This window comes from Colius striatus, chromosome 3 (genome assembly GCF_028858725.1).
Source record: "Colius striatus isolate bColStr4 chromosome 3, bColStr4.1.hap1, whole genome shotgun sequence".
In the NCBI taxonomy this organism is placed as follows: domain Eukaryota; kingdom Metazoa; phylum Chordata; class Aves; order Coliiformes; family Coliidae; genus Colius; species Colius striatus.
This window is the reverse complement of record NC_084761.1, coordinates 51,205,992-51,222,709: the sequence shown is the minus strand read 5'-3', so window position 1 is coordinate 51,222,709 and position 16,718 is coordinate 51,205,992. Positions and strand designations below refer to the sequence as shown.

Below are 16,718 nucleotides of genomic sequence, written 5' to 3'. Positions count from 1 at the left end.
AGTCTTTCCATTGAAGCCTTGATCCAGTGCAAAAGGCTTCACCAGAAGTTTAGCCTGACAGAGAAGTTATGAGGTGTCATTGCCTGGCCTAGGTCGTGAAGGATTTCAGTTAATATTACTGCATTACTGTTCCTGGCTTTGACACCAATAAAGTAATTCTGCTGGAAGGGGAATTGGATATACCTTCTTACATGCCTTTAGAAATGGGGATGACCCAGTTCACCTATGTCTGAGCAGTGAACCAGAGGTTTCTTGAAACCATGAATTACCATGCTGCAGAAGTTGACAGTTTTCTTTTTAATGGGGGAGCAGAGCAATCAATTAAAACAAATTCAAATAAGAATTATTTCCAGAGATTAGAGACTTTTGATAATAGAACCTCATGTTGAATGTTCTTTCTGTTTTTCAGGCTGATGATATCCGAGCTTTGCTGATAGATGCGATGCCTCCAGAAGCTTTGCCTACATGCTTCAAGCCTCAGGCTACTGTTGTTAGTGCTTCCCTCATCTCACCAGCATCTACACCATCCTGCCTCTCTGCTGCCAGCAGTATAGATAACCTCACTGGTCCACTGGCAGAACTAGCAGTAGGAGGGGCATCGAATGCTGGTGATGGTGCAGCAGGAACTGAAAGGAAGGAAGGAGAAGGTACGTTTGCTGCTAGACAAGTTTACATAGGCAAAAGTACAGTAGCTTAGTGTCACAATAGGCCTTGCTTTATCTGAAAATCATTTCTGACTAGCCAGAAAATATAGTACAGCTTGAACTGTTATCTGTGTTTTAAGGTATCTAACGCTTGCTCTGTTTTCACGTGCCCTGCTAGGAGCATTGTTGACTGTTCATCTGTCTTTGCTGTCAGTGATGAGGTCTGGCTACAAAGGCAGATCTGATTAGGTGCACAGATGTTTGTTGTTGATTTTATACAGAAAATCTAATGACAATTATTTTGATGAAGGAATTTGTTGAAAGTTGTGATGGTTGGAGAGTTTTGCTAAGACTTTTTAAACCCTTCGATTAGAATCTCAAATGCATGCTTTGTGTCAGCATCTAGGTCATTACATAGCAGAAATACACCCACCCTTCCTTTTCCTTTTTTTTTTACAATATGAGCTTGTATTTGCCACAGATGAGTTGTGCTTTATATTAGTTGATTCTGAAGAGGAAACAGTGATGAGCTTTGCAGTGATCTCGCACACAATGAAAACGGATTGCTTATTATAGACGTAGACAAATTGATTGTAAAAGGAGTTTGAAATTTTTAGTGAATTGATGGTATTGCTTGAGAATTTTTTTAAGTTTTGGCTTTTGTGGTTTATTTTTGTGGGTTTTGCTTTTGGTTTTTGGGGCTTAAGTTCAGGTGCATAGGCTATAACGACTTGTTTCTTCTCTTGTAGTTTCAGGTCTTGACATGAACATTACCCAGTTCCTAAAAAGCCTGGGTCTTGAACACCTTCGGGATATCTTTGAGACAGAACAGGTAAGTGGCAAGTCTCAACTCTGCTTGTGTATTTAAAAGATAGACTAGTTGAAAGGGAAAAAAACATCGTCTTCACATCTACAGAAAACAAGTATGTCCAAGAGAACTGCAAAAGACTTGCCAGATACTTTATGGTGAAGTTAAGAAAGCTGTGAAAATTTCTTTTGTTGACTGATTCACGTATCCAGTGTCTTTCACTTTCTTAAACACACACAAAGGATGACAATTCAGCTTGTATTCTGAGAGTACGCTAGACCTTGTGAACTTTGAATGTGATGTTTAACAAAGTTAGATTGGAATGTCACCTTTACTTGGTCTTCAGCAGTGTCAATATCCAAACAAGCCTTTCACTGCCTGTAGTGCTGCATGTGACACTTCAGTTACATCTAGGAGACCCTCTGATTTTGACTGTAAACTGAAATAAAAATCTAGTTTACCAGGGTGTAATCACTGCATTTGCTAACAGGTTAGGCCTACAGCATTAACTGGGGTTTTGCAGGGCTAACAAATTTCAAATGGAATTGAGACATGCAGGGAAAAAACATGCAGATTTATCAATAGTTCACATTATATGAAAAGAAAACAACCAATGTAACAGTATCTTAAGCTTATGTTACTTCTTAGAGCAGAAGTACTTTGAAAGTGTCTGTAGACACTTTTTATGTACTGTTTCTTAAATTAAATATGTTACAGTTAAGTAAATTATTTGTTTGCATGAGTGAGAAGGACACGGTGGTGGAAGTGAAAGGTACAAATGCAAGAGTCTGGATTTGATGATTATTTTTCCCCAGGCCTCTGTTGCTAATCTTTTATGGGGAATCAGGAAACAAATGTTTGAAATGTAATGTGTTGCTTACCAAAAAAGTTCCAACTGTTTCCATGAAATGCTACAGGAGGTATCTCCTCAAAGTCAAAATGCCATGCAAGATTTTTTTGCTTTCTTATATGTGAAACATAAACTCTTTTCTTTAATTTGGAACTGCTTCTATTAAGAAACAAACCAACCTCAAACCGGTGTACATGCTACTCGTTTCTTTTTTCTTATTTTTTTCACGTCTTCCTGTTGCCATGCTGATTTTCTTCTGCTTTTGCTTCTTTAATTCCTAACCTGTATTTAAGATCTTTCCCTGTTAAGAAGATTTAGTGGTGCAAATGTTATTCACTCCATTCATCATTTGGAAACTGTTTAGCTTTCTCATGTAAGTTTCTTACTAGTGAAAACAAGCTCATCTTCCTTAAGCTTAGTGTTTCAAGCTGCTGTTTTTAAACACTTTAGTTACCTCCATGTGCACGTTTTCACCTTGGTTCTAGCCTTCTCATGCTTTCTAATATCTGAGTTTCTGCTGTATTTTTTAATGCTGTGCTGCATATAATGAATGTCTTCAGTGGTTTTTCCACAGCAGTCCCAGTAGGGTTGTTTTCTGCTCAATTAGACAGATGTTCAGTGTAGCTGTTAATTCCTTGCTTGAGTTGCCCTCTTTTGAATTAATGATATTCAATTGGTAGTGGACAGAGTTCATACCTGTAAGTCTAGTTGTGCTAAGAAGCCAGCTTCTTTTGGACCAAGTTGTATGGTTTCCCATTATTTGCTGAGCTTCCCATCCTAGTTTAATGTGTAATTTTGGAAGTAGATTTTATATTATTACCTCACAGAATCTGAGAATCACAGAATGGTAGGGGTTGGAAAGGGCCTCTAGTGATCTAGTCCAACTCCTTCACTAAAGCAGGTCCACCTAGATCAGGTCACACAGGAATACGTCCAGGTGGGTTTTGAAAACCTTCAGAGAAGGAGACTCCACACCCTCCCTGGGCAGCCTGTGCCAGGTCTCCATCACCCTCACAGGAAAGAAGTTTTTCCTTAAGTGGAAGTTTTCATGTTCCAGCTTATGTCCATTATCTTTTAGCCTTGTCACTGGACACTACAGAAAAAAGCATTGCCCCATCCTCTGACACACACCTTTTAGGTACTTAGAAGTGTCAATGAGACCTCCCCTCAGTCTCCTGAGGTCCCAGCAGCCTTTCCTCATAAGGAGGATGCTCCAGTCCCCTGATCAGCTTGGCGGCCCTGTGCTGGACTCTTGCTTTATAGTAATAAAAATGTGTACTTTATTTAGCCTTTATCTCCTATTCTTAATAATAAAGTGTATTCAACATTGTGTTTTATTACCTTTCTGCTTCCACCAATAATCTCAGTGATACTGAAATTTAAAACCTTGCTAGGTGATTGTAGATGTATTCATGTCTTGCTACCAAATTAATGGTTGTATTTGTCCTCACAATGTTAATTATTTACAAAAAGAGTGATATAGTTGAGCATGACTTAACATAGCTGACCCACTGGTTTTGATACCAAGTGCACACGTGGCTATAGATATACTCACAGTAATAGCACACACCATAATAACATTGATGTCAAAACCAACATTTATTAGTTAGCTTATAGATTATTCATTTATGTTGGTATATTGCAAACAATGAATTGCACAACAATGTGAAACTTTGAATGCTTCAGAGATATTCCCAGATTTGTCTCATACCTTCTCCTCCTACATAAATAAATATATATTTTTTGAAGGTTCTCTGAGAACCAGCTCTTGTTAATTGCTGTAAGAAAAGTAAAAGTTTTGCACAGCTTCAGGCTGTAGCAACTGGGTATGTGCCTGTGATAGGGAGAGGCTTGCCAGAAGGTGGCAGCAGTTAGAAGTGCAGCAAAACGGAAATGTATGTGTTCTTGGTTGCAGCTTTGGTACATTGCATTTTATGAACTGACAGGTCTTCACTTGGCCAGGTTTGGTATGTGATTTTTGTGGTCTTTCATCTTTCCAGATAACCCTGGATGTATTGGCAGACATGGGGCATGAGGAGCTTAAAGAAATTGGGATCAATGCATATGGACACCGCCACAAATTAATAAAAGGTGTGGAGAGACTTCTAGGAGGGCAGCAAGGTAAATACAACACTTTTGCTGGTTAGTCTAAGTGTAGCAGACAGCAGGTTCCTAGAAGTCACCTTTTGTAGATGTCAACATTTTCACCAGGACTTGACAGAATCCAGATGTCAGGAAAATGTACCTGCCAGCAGACCCGGTGGCCACTGGGTTGTTGCAGGTAAATATATTGAGGAGGTACAAGACTGGATGATCAGTTGCCTTTCCAGACAATGGACACCCCCAAGGCAGCTGTGGAGGCTGTGCTCATTTCCAGTGACTCTGTTTCCCACAGGCCAGTTGTATCTTGAAGGCTGGACCTGATAGAGTTTTTTGCTGCCCCACACTTCCCAGATCCTTCTCCTGAAAGCAGAAATAATAAAATGCATTTATGTCCCACATGTGTTTTCCTTCTCTCTTAAAGTCTCCGCTGCTAACGAAAGCACTTTATCTTTTCAAGATTGTGCTTCTGCCTTGTGTTTGTTTTGTGTTTCTTGCTGTGCTGGCATTATTTAAGAAGAATAATGAAGTTGCTAGTTACAAATAGAGCTGGTATTGTTTTCTCCTGCTGATTTTTATTTCTTTAATTCATTCTCTTTGCAGGCACCAATCCTTATTTGACTTTCCACTGTGTGAGTCAAGGGACCATTCTCCTTGACCTTGCCCCTGACGATAAGGAGTATCAGTCTGTAGAAGAGGAGGTATTGCAAGTACCTTTCTTTAATGCTCCGGTGGCAGTGTATTTCTCTTCACTTATAACTCCTCAGAGCTAATGCATGCAACCCGTGATGAAAGTGATAAAGTGTGCTTTGGTGTATGAATTGCATAGATCTGACATGAATTTAGGGCTTTTTGTTTGCCTTTATATATAGAGCATTGATGGAAATGATTTTACTGTGTCCTGCCCATAATAATCAGTGGTCTGTTTGTACACTTAGTGTTATCCCAGTTTTGCCTTTTTGTTGTGTTTTGGATGTTGTCTCACAGCGAGGATTTCCACAGCTTTCCGAGACAGGTGTACCTGTGAAAATCAAAAGCTGAGAGCTGAAGGCCAAAGAATCAAGGTCTTGCAAGTCTGTAGGCATTCTCTGTGCTCAGGCTATTTCTGCATGTGAACCAGCTTGTTCTCTTTTCCCTCAGTGGCGTAGTTAATCTGTAACCCAGATAAACAGCTCTTGGATAATTGAGAGTAGACTGTAATTTTGCCTCCCACACACACATACTCCCTTATTTATAAACTACAAGTGATACCATTTTGAAAGAAGAATTTTAACAGAAAAGAGATTTTCTGAAGAATTACGTTTTGGGAAAAACTCCGTTTTACTGTGCGTTTGCTATTTGCCTGGTGTTCCGACACCGTAGCACAGAGCTATTTGGAGTCTTTTTAAAAAGTTTAGATTACTGCCAGTTTATCCTGGAATATTTTTTATTAGTAACTCTGTAAACAGTACTTTCTGCAGATCTTTTTAATAAACTTTTCTGACAAAAAGAGTCAAATTGTCTCCCATAGTAAACTGGGATATTGTTAAGGTATCTAGAAATACCTCTGAAATGTGATAAAACTGTTGAAATTCTTAGAGTCTGCTAATGACATAGGAAATTTTACAGTGCAAGCATTTTTGAATCACTAAGAAATACAAACTGGACTCGATAGTGATTATTATTGCTATTATTTCCGAACGATATTTTTGTGTATTCATTTTCAAAGACTGGGCTTTTTTCTAATCTGAAGCAGGTTTTCTAGTTGTATATAATTTTGATAGCAAGTGCCACTATTCTCCTTTATCCTGTGTAGATTTTTTTATTACAAGATGAGATGGTTGCATCATCCAAATTCTCTGTTGTGGGACAGCATAGCACATTGGGTGCCTGAGCAATAAGAGTGCACCTCAGTTTAAAACTGAAAAAAAAAAGTCTTGACACCTTTTAATTCATTTCCAGTCAAGATTGTCTCTTGTGGCCAGTGATGTCCTGAGATGTTGCATGAATACTTTGCCTTGACAGAAAGCTTTGTGTTCTAGACATTCAAATCTGTTCTTTTCTGCAGATGCAAAGTACAATCCGGGAGCATCGGGATGGTGGAAATGCTGGTGGGATCTTCAACAGGTACAATGTCATCAGGGTAAGTTTCAAAACCTCTTTAAGTTGGTACTTATGCAAGCAGGCAGAAATGATTTAGTGCATCACCTTTTTATATTTCAAGTTCTTTGTTGAAATAATATTTGGGAACAAAATTAAAGCAAATGCTAAATGCAAAAATTAAACTGATCTTGTGCTCTGCACGTGGAATGTGGGAGAAGCATCCACTTGTGCTCTTAAGGAGTCTGAAGAACTGATATTGAAGACAGAGGTGGTAAAGAGCCTGGCTTTGTTTCACAACGTGCTTTAGTTTCAGAGGTGCATAACTTCTCTCTTTGACAGATGTATGGGTTTTTTTCCTCAATATAGTCTTTTCTGGCGTTTTTCAGAGGAGATTTTCCAGAAGGGGGAAAGGATGGGCATGACTCAATAAAAGTTTTTATTTCTCCATGCTAATCTGGATCTTGACACCTCCTTCCTTGCCCCATCAACTAGAAAAATACCTTTTACAAGCCCTGGCATATCAGAAAGTGGAGTGTTGTCTTTCTTACAGAAAGTACACTTTCTGGTTCCTGTTTCTGGGGATGATGAAACAGAGGAAATCAGAACAGAATTTGATACCTGAACTCCAGCAAACCCTTATTGTATATCTGTTTTGAAAAGTGAGCCTGTTCAGAGCCTTTGCAACTTGGCCCAGTAGATATACTTCCTGAAGTAAATTCTGCTTCCATCCTCCTCCCAACCAAAGGTGAAATCCTTTACAGAAACCAGAGTTGTATTAGGGCAAGTGGCTGGAACAGTATCTTAAGAGAGATTAAACAACACATCTCCTAATTTCATCAGAAGTTGTTTCTTTTCATAAAAATTCAACCAAAACCAGACAAGCAAACTTCAAAAAGCTGGCCCAGATTGTCCAACAGAGCTCAGAGCAGAGAGGGAAGGAGTTTCAGACAGTTTGTAGTTGGTGGTGTTGTTGCAAGCTCCCAGAGGTAAAAGCTTGAAAAACTTCCTTAAAACTGAGAACTCAGGCTACGATTTCACAGTAGTTTTAACTACCATGTGTGCTACCAACTTGTTTGAAAGACTTCAGCCTTGCATGCAGAACAGTGAGGGAGCTTCTTCATATCATTCATCCATCTTTCCGTCAGTTTCCCTGTCGAAATTATGCAAACTCCGTGAAACTGTATCCCTTGTCATTTCAAGTATGGTTGTCACTGTTGTACCACTGCAGATTCAAAAGGTTGTGAACAAGAAGTTGCGGGAGAGATTCTGTCACAGACAGAAGGAGGTCTCAGAGGAGAATCATAACCATCACAATGAGCGCATGTTGTTTCATGGTAAGGAAGTGATCTCTATTTCTATGTACTGGTATTTAACAAATTAAAAAACAAACCCAAACTTACAAGGACCCACAGGCAGTGTTCATGTGCTGTGTCACCATCGTGTACGGAAACTGTATTTCTACTCTAGAAATGCAGGTGTGTGGGGGTGGTGAAGTTAGTCTGTGTGGTTACTGCCATCTGAAAAGCTAAACTAGATTAAAAAATACTGCTTCTTTTTTTTAGGGGAAAAGGAGTTTTTTTGCTAAGACATATCTTAGTCATTTTCAGTAAAGCTGCTGGGAGGATGCTATGTTGCTATAAGACAGAGTATCTTCTCAAAGAAGGGAGCAGTGCACAGTAAAAGCATTTTTACCCTGGTTCTTCAGGCAACTGTCAGGGAAAGGAATCAAAACCAACCATGAATTTCAGCAGGATGTTACCTAGAACCATCCAGAAGTGCCTACAAATGACAGTTGTCTGAGAGTCCTTCTTCCCTGGACTCTTCTGTGGTTCTGTGTAGGAATTGGTTTGAGGTATGATTGTCCTGACATCTTGCCTCATCTTAACCAGTGCTGACTGCTGGAGAAGGTGTGCACTGACAAGAGAAATTGCACTGAAATGTGAGTGGTGGGGGGGAAGCCATTTAATGAGATCTGTGAAATGAGTAAGAAATATGAGTCACACGTGGGATCTTGGTATATAACGATAAATCCCACACATCCCTGCATCCTGCTGGATATCGCCCCCTTCCAGCTGACTGAGCATGCTTTCTGGTATTTAATGGTCTATTTGAGGCAGATGATCTCCTCTTGACATAAGAGTCCCATATTACTGTAGAGCTTAACAGCTATGTATAATAACACATCATTTTGTGTCATTCTGTTCTAGGGTCTCCTTTTATTAATGCTATCATTCACAAAGGATTTGATGAAAGGCATGCATACATCGGAGGAATGTTTGGAGCTGGAATTTACTTTGCTGAGAACTCCTCAAAAAGCAACCAATATGTGTATGGAATAGGGGGAGGAACGGGCTGTCCCACACACAAAGACAGGTCCTGTTATATCTGCCACAGGTACGAGTCCAGCAGTTTCATATATATTGTTCTATCTGTCCTGGTTTTTATGATGCTAGCACAGAATGAATTGCAGGGAAAGAACAGTCACCTGAGCTTGGTCATAGCAGCAGAAATGCAGTTTTCCATTTGTCAAGGCTGAACAAAAAAAGACATAAATGCAGTGAGTCCCACAAAGGTCAAAAATTACATCTAAGCATACAGTAAGTATAAATCAAAGTGAGTTGTGGCTGAAACAGCAAGTTTGAAAATGAAAGAGTCAGGAAAAAATAGCAATTAAACTCCAGGCACTCTCAGAACAAAACTGCAGTGCAAAGTGGTGGTCAGCAGTACAGTGTTGTGCTATGGATCGGATAATTTTGGAGGTAGTGAAAAGGACTTAATCACAGCTTTGTTTTGTACTGGAATAGATCAATGTGCTTTTCACACTTTGACACCTGTCTGTATCCTGCTGGTAGGAACACAAGAGTTTCAACTTCTTTCAACAGCTTTATATAAAATGAACTAGAACAAGCCTCAATGTGAGGGCTAAACAAAGTGTGTTTTGCTTCCTAAGTGTCAAGAAAGATTGAGTGCAGCCTCAGTAAGTTTGCTCATGACACAAAGCTTGAGGACAGGAAGGCTCTTCAGAGGGACCTGGACAGGCTGGATCGATGGGCTGAGGCAAATTGTATGAGGTTCAACAAGGCCAAATGCTGGGTGCTGCACTTGGGCCACAACAACCCCAGGCAACACTGCAGGCTTGGAGAGGAGTGGCTGGAAAGCTGTCTAGTGGAAAAGGACCTTGGGAGTGTTGGTCGACAGCCAGCTGAACATGAGCCAGCAATATGCCCAGGTGGCCAAGAAGGTGAATGGCAAACTGGCCTGTATCAGAAATAGTGTGACCAGCAGGACCAAGGAGGTGATTGTCCCCTTGTGCTCAGTGCTGGTGAGGCCGCACCTCTAATACTGTGTCAAATTTTGAGCCCCTCACTGCAAGAAGGACATTGACGTGCTGGAGCATGTCCAGAGATGGGCAACAAAGCTGGTGAAGGATCTGGAGAACAATCTGATGAGGAGAGAGGCTGAAGGAGCTGGGGATGTTTAGCCTGGAGAGGAGGAGGCTGAGAAAGTGATATGATCACTCTCTACAGCTACCTGAAAGGAGGTTGTAGTGAAGTGGGAGTCGGTCTCTTCTCCCAAGTAACAATTGACAGGACAGAAGGACATGGTCTCAAGTTCCACCAGGGGAGGCTTAGATTGGAGATTAGGAAGAACTTTTTCACTGAGGGGATTATCAGAACCGAAAAAGACTGCCTAGGGAAGTGGTGAAGTCATCATCTCTGGAGGTATTTACAAGCCTTACAGATGAGGTGCTGAGGGACATGGTTTAGTTGGGGGCTTGGCAGTGTGAGGTTCGTGTTTGGACTCTTAAAGGTCTTTTCCAACCAAAATGATTGTATGGTTCTATGTTTTGTTTGGGGCCTTTAGGGGGGAATGACAGATTTATACAGCCTTAGAACTGGTTTCTAAAAGTGTTTCTCCAAAAAGCCTTGAAAAATTAATTGTAACAAAATAAATGGAAAAGTCTAAAATAACTCTGGGAGCAGTCAACTCCTAGTAAGATATTTTAAAGTGGTTTTCTTTTTTTTTTTCCCTTTTAGGCAAATGCTCTTCTGTAGAGTGACTCTTGGAAAATCCTTTCTTCAGTTCAGCACAATGAAGATGGCTCATGCCCCTCCAGGGCACCATTCTGTTATTGGCAGGCCAAGCGTGAACGGACTTGCATACGCTGAATATGTTATCTATAGAGGAGAACAGGTATGTAAGTTAGGAAGGCCTGGGTCTATGGAAGGGCAGAGCTTGGTGCTGGAGAGGGAACATGGCTGGTTTCCATACCAAGTGTGCTGTGCTAACCTGGTTGATTAGATTTTTTTTCATTTAAATGTGGAAATAAACAGGAAAGTGTATCAAGCCAGCAAATGATACTCCCGTCCCCTGAGCTGCTCCAATTTACAGCGCATAGAGTTGCCTAATTCCCCCTGTGCAGCACTGCTAGAGTCTATGAAGAGTTGTAGTTTCTCTCGGTAGGCACTGTTTCTCCCACTGGATTTTATTGGCATTACTGCAGTAACAAGAACACAAGCATTTCTGGGGCTCTTGTACGTACCAAGGATTCTGGGCACTTGACCTGTAGATTCCCAGCAATGATACTGTTGGTGTTCATCAGAGACTACCCTTAAATGGCAGCTGAAGAAGCACAGCAATGTCGAGGAGCTAATTTTTAATCTGAATGACTGAGACCCTTAATCTAAACAAGTAGTTTGCTTACTACTCTGGATGGCTCCAAGATGAAAAGTTCAGGTAGGAAGAAACCTTGGGGAGGTCACCTAGGCCAGCCCCTTTTTCATGTTGTATTCAGACCAGATTGCTGAGGTCTTTCTTTGACCAGGCAATGGTGTTTCACGGCCTCTTTCAGCAGCTTGTTCTTCTGTTTAGTTATCCTCAGGGTAAAAAAATATGTTCATTATATCGAATAAGAAACAAGCCTTGTTTTAATTAGCCTCATTCTCCTGCTGTGCAGCTCAGAAGAGTCTGGCTCTGTTTTCTCAATAGCCTTCCATACATGATGGGAGATTGCTATGAGGTCCCACTGAACGAGCCCATCTCCTTCAGCCTCCTGTTTATCCTCTGCTCTCTCCTGCTGACTATCTTACCAGTCCTTTGCTGTACTTGGCTCCAACTTATTGGCATCTTTCTTATGTTGGGGAGACCAAAATTTCTCTGCACTTGTCCAGATGTGGCCAAATGAGTACTGAAGAAATGGCCATCATCACTACACTCAGTTAACTGGTTGCATGGCTGTCAATGCACTGCAGAATGCCAGTAGCCTTTGTTGCTGCTAGGACATGCCGTGGATCCTGCTTTAGCATGCTGCCACATGAGGACCCCCAGCACCTTTTCAGCAGAGTTACTTCCCATCCTGCAGGGTTAGAAGGAATTAATCCCAGGTGCATTTGCCCTTGCTGGATTTCATGAGGCTTCCGTTGGCCTAGTCTCCTGACAGCTGCCTGGGTTTCTCTGAGTGGGGCCCTCAACTTGCCAACAACTTTAGCTTTGTTCTGAGGCTGAACCTCCTACCAGCTGCCTTCAGAGAACACTGGACAGGTGACTGGGTTATGTGCTTCGGGCGTGCCAAGTATTTTATTGCCAGTAAAGATATTTGCAGGTCACGTGGCAAGTCAGTGAGCATTTTAGGGTCTGACTACATCGGCCATCTGAGATTTTTGAGTTATTTACAGGAACTGACTGCTCCGTAGGCTTAGCTAACAGGGAAAGTAACCGATTTTGAATTCCTGTTGAGCGCACAGTTTTTGCCAGTGTCTACATGGAAGAAACACCTTTCTTTCTATTAGAGTATTAACAAAGATATTAACTACATTGAGCAGTTCCCACTTAGGGCTGGCTAGGGTTGAAATCTGCATTTTTTTTTGCACTCTGAGAAGATCGGGCTGATTCTTGCACTGTCCTTTCTGGTCACTGTTCAGTGAAATCCAAAATGTGAACTTGCTGAGTGTACCCTTGCATAAAACAGTTCTGTTTTTCTTGCCTTACTTCCAGGCATACCCAGAATATCTCATTACATACCAGATTGTGAAACCAGAAGCTCCCTCACAGACGGCAACAGCAGCAGAGCAAAAGACCTAGTAGCTACAGAGCAGTGAAGAAGGATGCAACTTTAATCTTGGACTGGATGGATACGTGTTTCAGAAAATCAGTATCATATAAAATTCTTAACAACCCAGAAATAAGCTGTATGTCTTTTATAAAGCATTGCTGTCTTGATGAATACGATATGAGTAACTCTTGCATACTCAACTGCTACTGTTCCTTTTGAGGAAAGTTTACAAGGGACTGCCTTTTAATAACATATCTCAGGCTCCTAGTCTCTGCAGTTACCACGTGTAAAATAATGTTGTTTTGATCTAGACTTTGGGAACATTATTGTCCAAATGGAAATCTTTTACCGGTGCCATCTCACACGTTAAAATTTCAGACACTACTATTCCAGTTATTTTATTTACAGATTAATTGCATTAAGCCCATAATTTTCTTTTCAGTGTACACCATTCATTTTTATGTTTTCAAGAGATCCTAGACAACTATTTATTTTCCTTTTGTATTCTGAAGTTGAGCCGGAACCTTCTTAAAGGTATTTTGCACAAAGTCGAGTTGACTAAATTCATTAACAATGCAATATGAGTTTCATCTGAGAAGGGGCTAGGTCCAGTTCTTCAATATAGGAGGGTTTTGCACACTTCTGAGCGAACGATAGTATCATAGAATCATAGAATATGAGTGAATGTAACCGCAGAGTGGAGACAGATCGTGTTAGTTTGCCGCTTTGTCTGCGTGAGTTTTCTAGGGGAAGCCCTGGAAGTGTTCGCAAGGATAAAACCAGCTCTTGTGCTTGGAGGAACTTCATAAAGCAGGTCAATGCCTTCTGCTGGGCTGGTGTCTCTAACAGGATGTTTGATAAGGCTCCTGTTAAGTACATGCAGTTTGGGAAATGGTCTCCAGTTACAGTGACAAATGGTTTTGCTGGGAGATGGCAGGTGAGAAGTCAGAATATCGCATACCTGGTCCACGTCCCTCTGCAATGTGAGACCTAGTAAATGGGTTTCTGACTGGTAAGGGAGAGCGTATTGTAGCCATTTTGTGTCACATCTGTGTGTGACACCACAGTTGAAGAGCTTAAGGGATTTATAAAAATAACAGTTTTTTAAAAGATCAATTTTACACTTTGATGAGAGCTTTTAAAACATGAATTGGCAAGTGGATTTGCTTGCAGGTATACCAGAGAACAAAGCTGGGATTTATTCCCGCTGATCCCCTTCCCTGCAAGTTCCCAGGGTTATTCTGCTGGGTAGGAGAAAGTTGTTTTTAAGTGTTGCGTAGCACAGCATCAAACAATTTGAAAAGTCCCCCTCACAGAAGATATGCATTTAACAAAAGTAGAAACCTGTTTCTTTTTTGTGATGTTTTTACAGCTTCAGAGCTTCAGAGAAGGTTGAAAATCAAGCCATATTATTTTTTTTCTTAAACAACCAATACAAAGAGGTGGTTTAGTGGTGGGCTTGGCAGGTTAATGGTTGGACTTGGTGATCTTAAAAGGCCTTTCCCAAACAGAATGATTCTGTGATTCTGTGTGCTTCAGTGTTGAGCATGTATTGATTGGAGAAAAAAAAAATGCCTTTGAACACCACACAATGTACATTTCCATATCAACCAGCACTACTTAGTATCTGATGATCCAGTTCGTGCATTCAGGTTTTATCCCCTTAAAGCAAGGAAGCGACAGAATAGTGTGGTTTTTATTTCATAAAAATATCTGTGCTCCCCGCAAGTGGGATTTTACTGATGTGTTGGATAAAACAAATTTAAAAGTGAAAAGCTTTTCACTTTCAGCATTAAGACACAAAGTTTACATTTTTTACATTAATGTTGAAACAAGTTATCCTCCCAGAGGAATTTCACCCACTGTAAAATCACTCATTAGATGCAATCTGGCTACCTGCACGTCATCTGTTTATAATATCTTTAAAGAAAACCTTAGAAATAGCAATACTCCCAACAGATCTTGAACTTTGGGTTTTATTTTTCTTGAGCTGGCAGTGGATGTATGGTTCTCACTTCATTTTGTGACCTGATTAAATATGTAGCTTTGAAGTCCAAGATAGGCTCTAGCCTAGTTGTCCTTTTAATCAAATTTCATTGATAAAATTGGGTGCTTGTATTTTGGCTACTTATTTAATAGTATTAGCATTGCAAAGATCACCACTAGGCTTTGAAGTTTTGTATTCATCATTTAAGTTTGGGATTTGCTTTTGACTTAGTTAATAACAGAGTGGGGGATGTGCCTGTCTACACTAGGGTTTCAGATAGCAGTGAAGAGTGCGTGTGACCCACCATCCCCAGTTAGACATAGTTTTAAATGGTATAACAGTTGTGCTGCTTAGGTGAGCAAAATCGTTACTGTGGGTGTAAAAGTTAAAAGCTTTTACATCTTTCAAAACCAAGAACAAACCTAAAAGCAAAAACCCCACCAAGCCTGCAGCAGTTTCTGTTCTCGCTTGTTTCCTGTGTGCTGATTGAACTATTGGCTAGTTTGGATTTCTTCTGCAGCCTTGAACTTCTAGAGGATAAAACTACGGTCCAGTATCTTTGAACTGCCAGTGTTAACGTATCTGATGTTCTGTGCAGAGTAACGGTGCCGTGTGAGGAAATAATTTTGCAGTGGTTTTTGTCTCGTAATGATGTAATCTTGTACCAGTTTGTGGCCAGACACAGAGGAATACCCGGGCCTGGTGATGTCTGTGTGTTGTACAAACCTGTGCAGGAGCAGCGGCTGCTCTCCTGGCATACGTTGTTGTTGCGCCTCTTAGGGTTTAAAACAAAGGCAGAATCTGCCCATCAGCGTCAAAGTTACCCATGAAGAAGCTGTTTCTGGTTTTGGTGGTAGAGCTGGTTAACAACCAGCTGGGCAGGTTGTTAACGGTACAGATGCTGCTGCTTTAGTTTTTGAGGGAGTCAGCTTGACGCCTCCTAGTTCTAGAGAATGGGACTTGAAAAAATAGCATGCCCCCATATCCAGGCAGCTGCCGCCTCCTGAGAAACAAAGAATTGTTCCCACCTCCTGAGCAGGGCAGTCCCTGGTGAGGGATTCTCATTTGCAGCATTGGCTCACCAATGGAGGCACAGCGGGAGCTGAGGATGCAAGAATGTGCTGGGCTAAGCTGTCTCACAGGCTTGGGAGCGTAGGCAGCTCTCACTGGCTCCAAAAAGAGCTATTCCCACTGGGACAGAGGATGGTGTCTGCTGAGCAAAGGTACACTTGACTCTCAGGCCTGTTGGATTTTTGTCCATGTCCCTTTGAGGCAGCATTTTGAAACGTCCATGCAGTTTGCGGCAGGACCTTAATAGGCAAAACAGAAGAGAAACTTGACCATGTATCAAAGAAGGGAGGGTTCTGCTCTCCATTGCTGAAATTGTTTCCATGAGACAGGTGAATTAGGTACCTGGTGCAGAATGACATTGCAGTCTGAAAGCTGTCAATAAAACTTCTGTCAGGATTAAGAGCAGAGAGTATAGTACCTTAATAAGGTGTATCTTATTTTCTCCTCCTTATGTTTATCTGCCAGGTTATTTTGATCCCAGCTCCGCAGAGACTGTTACAAACCTCTTACACTAACTAGCCCACCATTTTGCAGTCACTATTGCTCTGTAGTCCAAGGAATGAGCAATGCGTTTTCTAACTTCTGTTTCGAACGTTTGCATGTGATGTGATTGAATCCCACTGTGTTATGCAGCAGGAATTTATTTGGCCTGGAAACTTTTATGCTTTTGCTTGTTGATAACAGGAATACCCCAAAACAAACTTCTACGCTGAAGCAAAAAGCCTCGCAAAATGTTCTGCACTGCTGGCTTTGGTGGGCAGCAGGCACAAAGGGGACTACTTAGCAGCAAACCTTCTTGAAGAAGACCCCCTGCACCCCTGCAGTGAAGCCAGAGCTCCTGCACGGTACATGCACTACCTAGGATTTCCTATGGACTGTTAACAGAAATTGCCCAGATTTTTTTCAAAAGATGTGTAACAGGAAGGGTCCCCCACAAAACAGATCAGTTCGAACATTGCCAGTTGTTCTCAGCACCCACAGTTCAGGAAATGTCTGGATTTATTTTTAATGGGATTTGTCCCTTCCTGTGCTGTTTTGCCACTAAAATCTAGCTCTGAAATCTAAAAGGAGATGCATCTAGTGCTTGCTGCAGTCAATTTTAAGCCATGCTGCAGCCCTGCTGG

General features: G+C 41.2%; 1 protein-coding gene across 5 annotated transcripts in view; it reads left to right on the top strand.

The window, feature by feature from the left end:
- TNKS (tankyrase) overlaps positions 1–12,669 on the top strand; it is a 154,423-nt gene extending 141,754 nt beyond the window's left edge. For all 5 annotated transcript variants that reach the window (XM_061994273.1, XM_061994276.1, XM_061994274.1 and 2 more), the window contains 9 exons: positions 410–647; positions 1,394–1,476; positions 4,303–4,423; positions 5,006–5,103; positions 6,450–6,524; positions 7,713–7,818; positions 8,692–8,878; positions 10,522–10,678; positions 12,479–12,669. In XM_061994273.1, coding sequence (XP_061850257.1) covers positions 410–647; positions 1,394–1,476; positions 4,303–4,423; positions 5,006–5,103; positions 6,450–6,524; positions 7,713–7,818; positions 8,692–8,878; positions 10,522–10,678; positions 12,479–12,565 — 1,152 coding nt within the window. In that variant the 3' untranslated portion in view covers positions 12,566–12,669. The remainder of the gene's footprint in view (positions 1–409; positions 648–1,393; positions 1,477–4,302; positions 4,424–5,005; positions 5,104–6,449; positions 6,525–7,712; positions 7,819–8,691; positions 8,879–10,521; positions 10,679–12,478) is intronic.
- Positions 12,670–16,718: the final 4,049 nt, after the last annotated feature.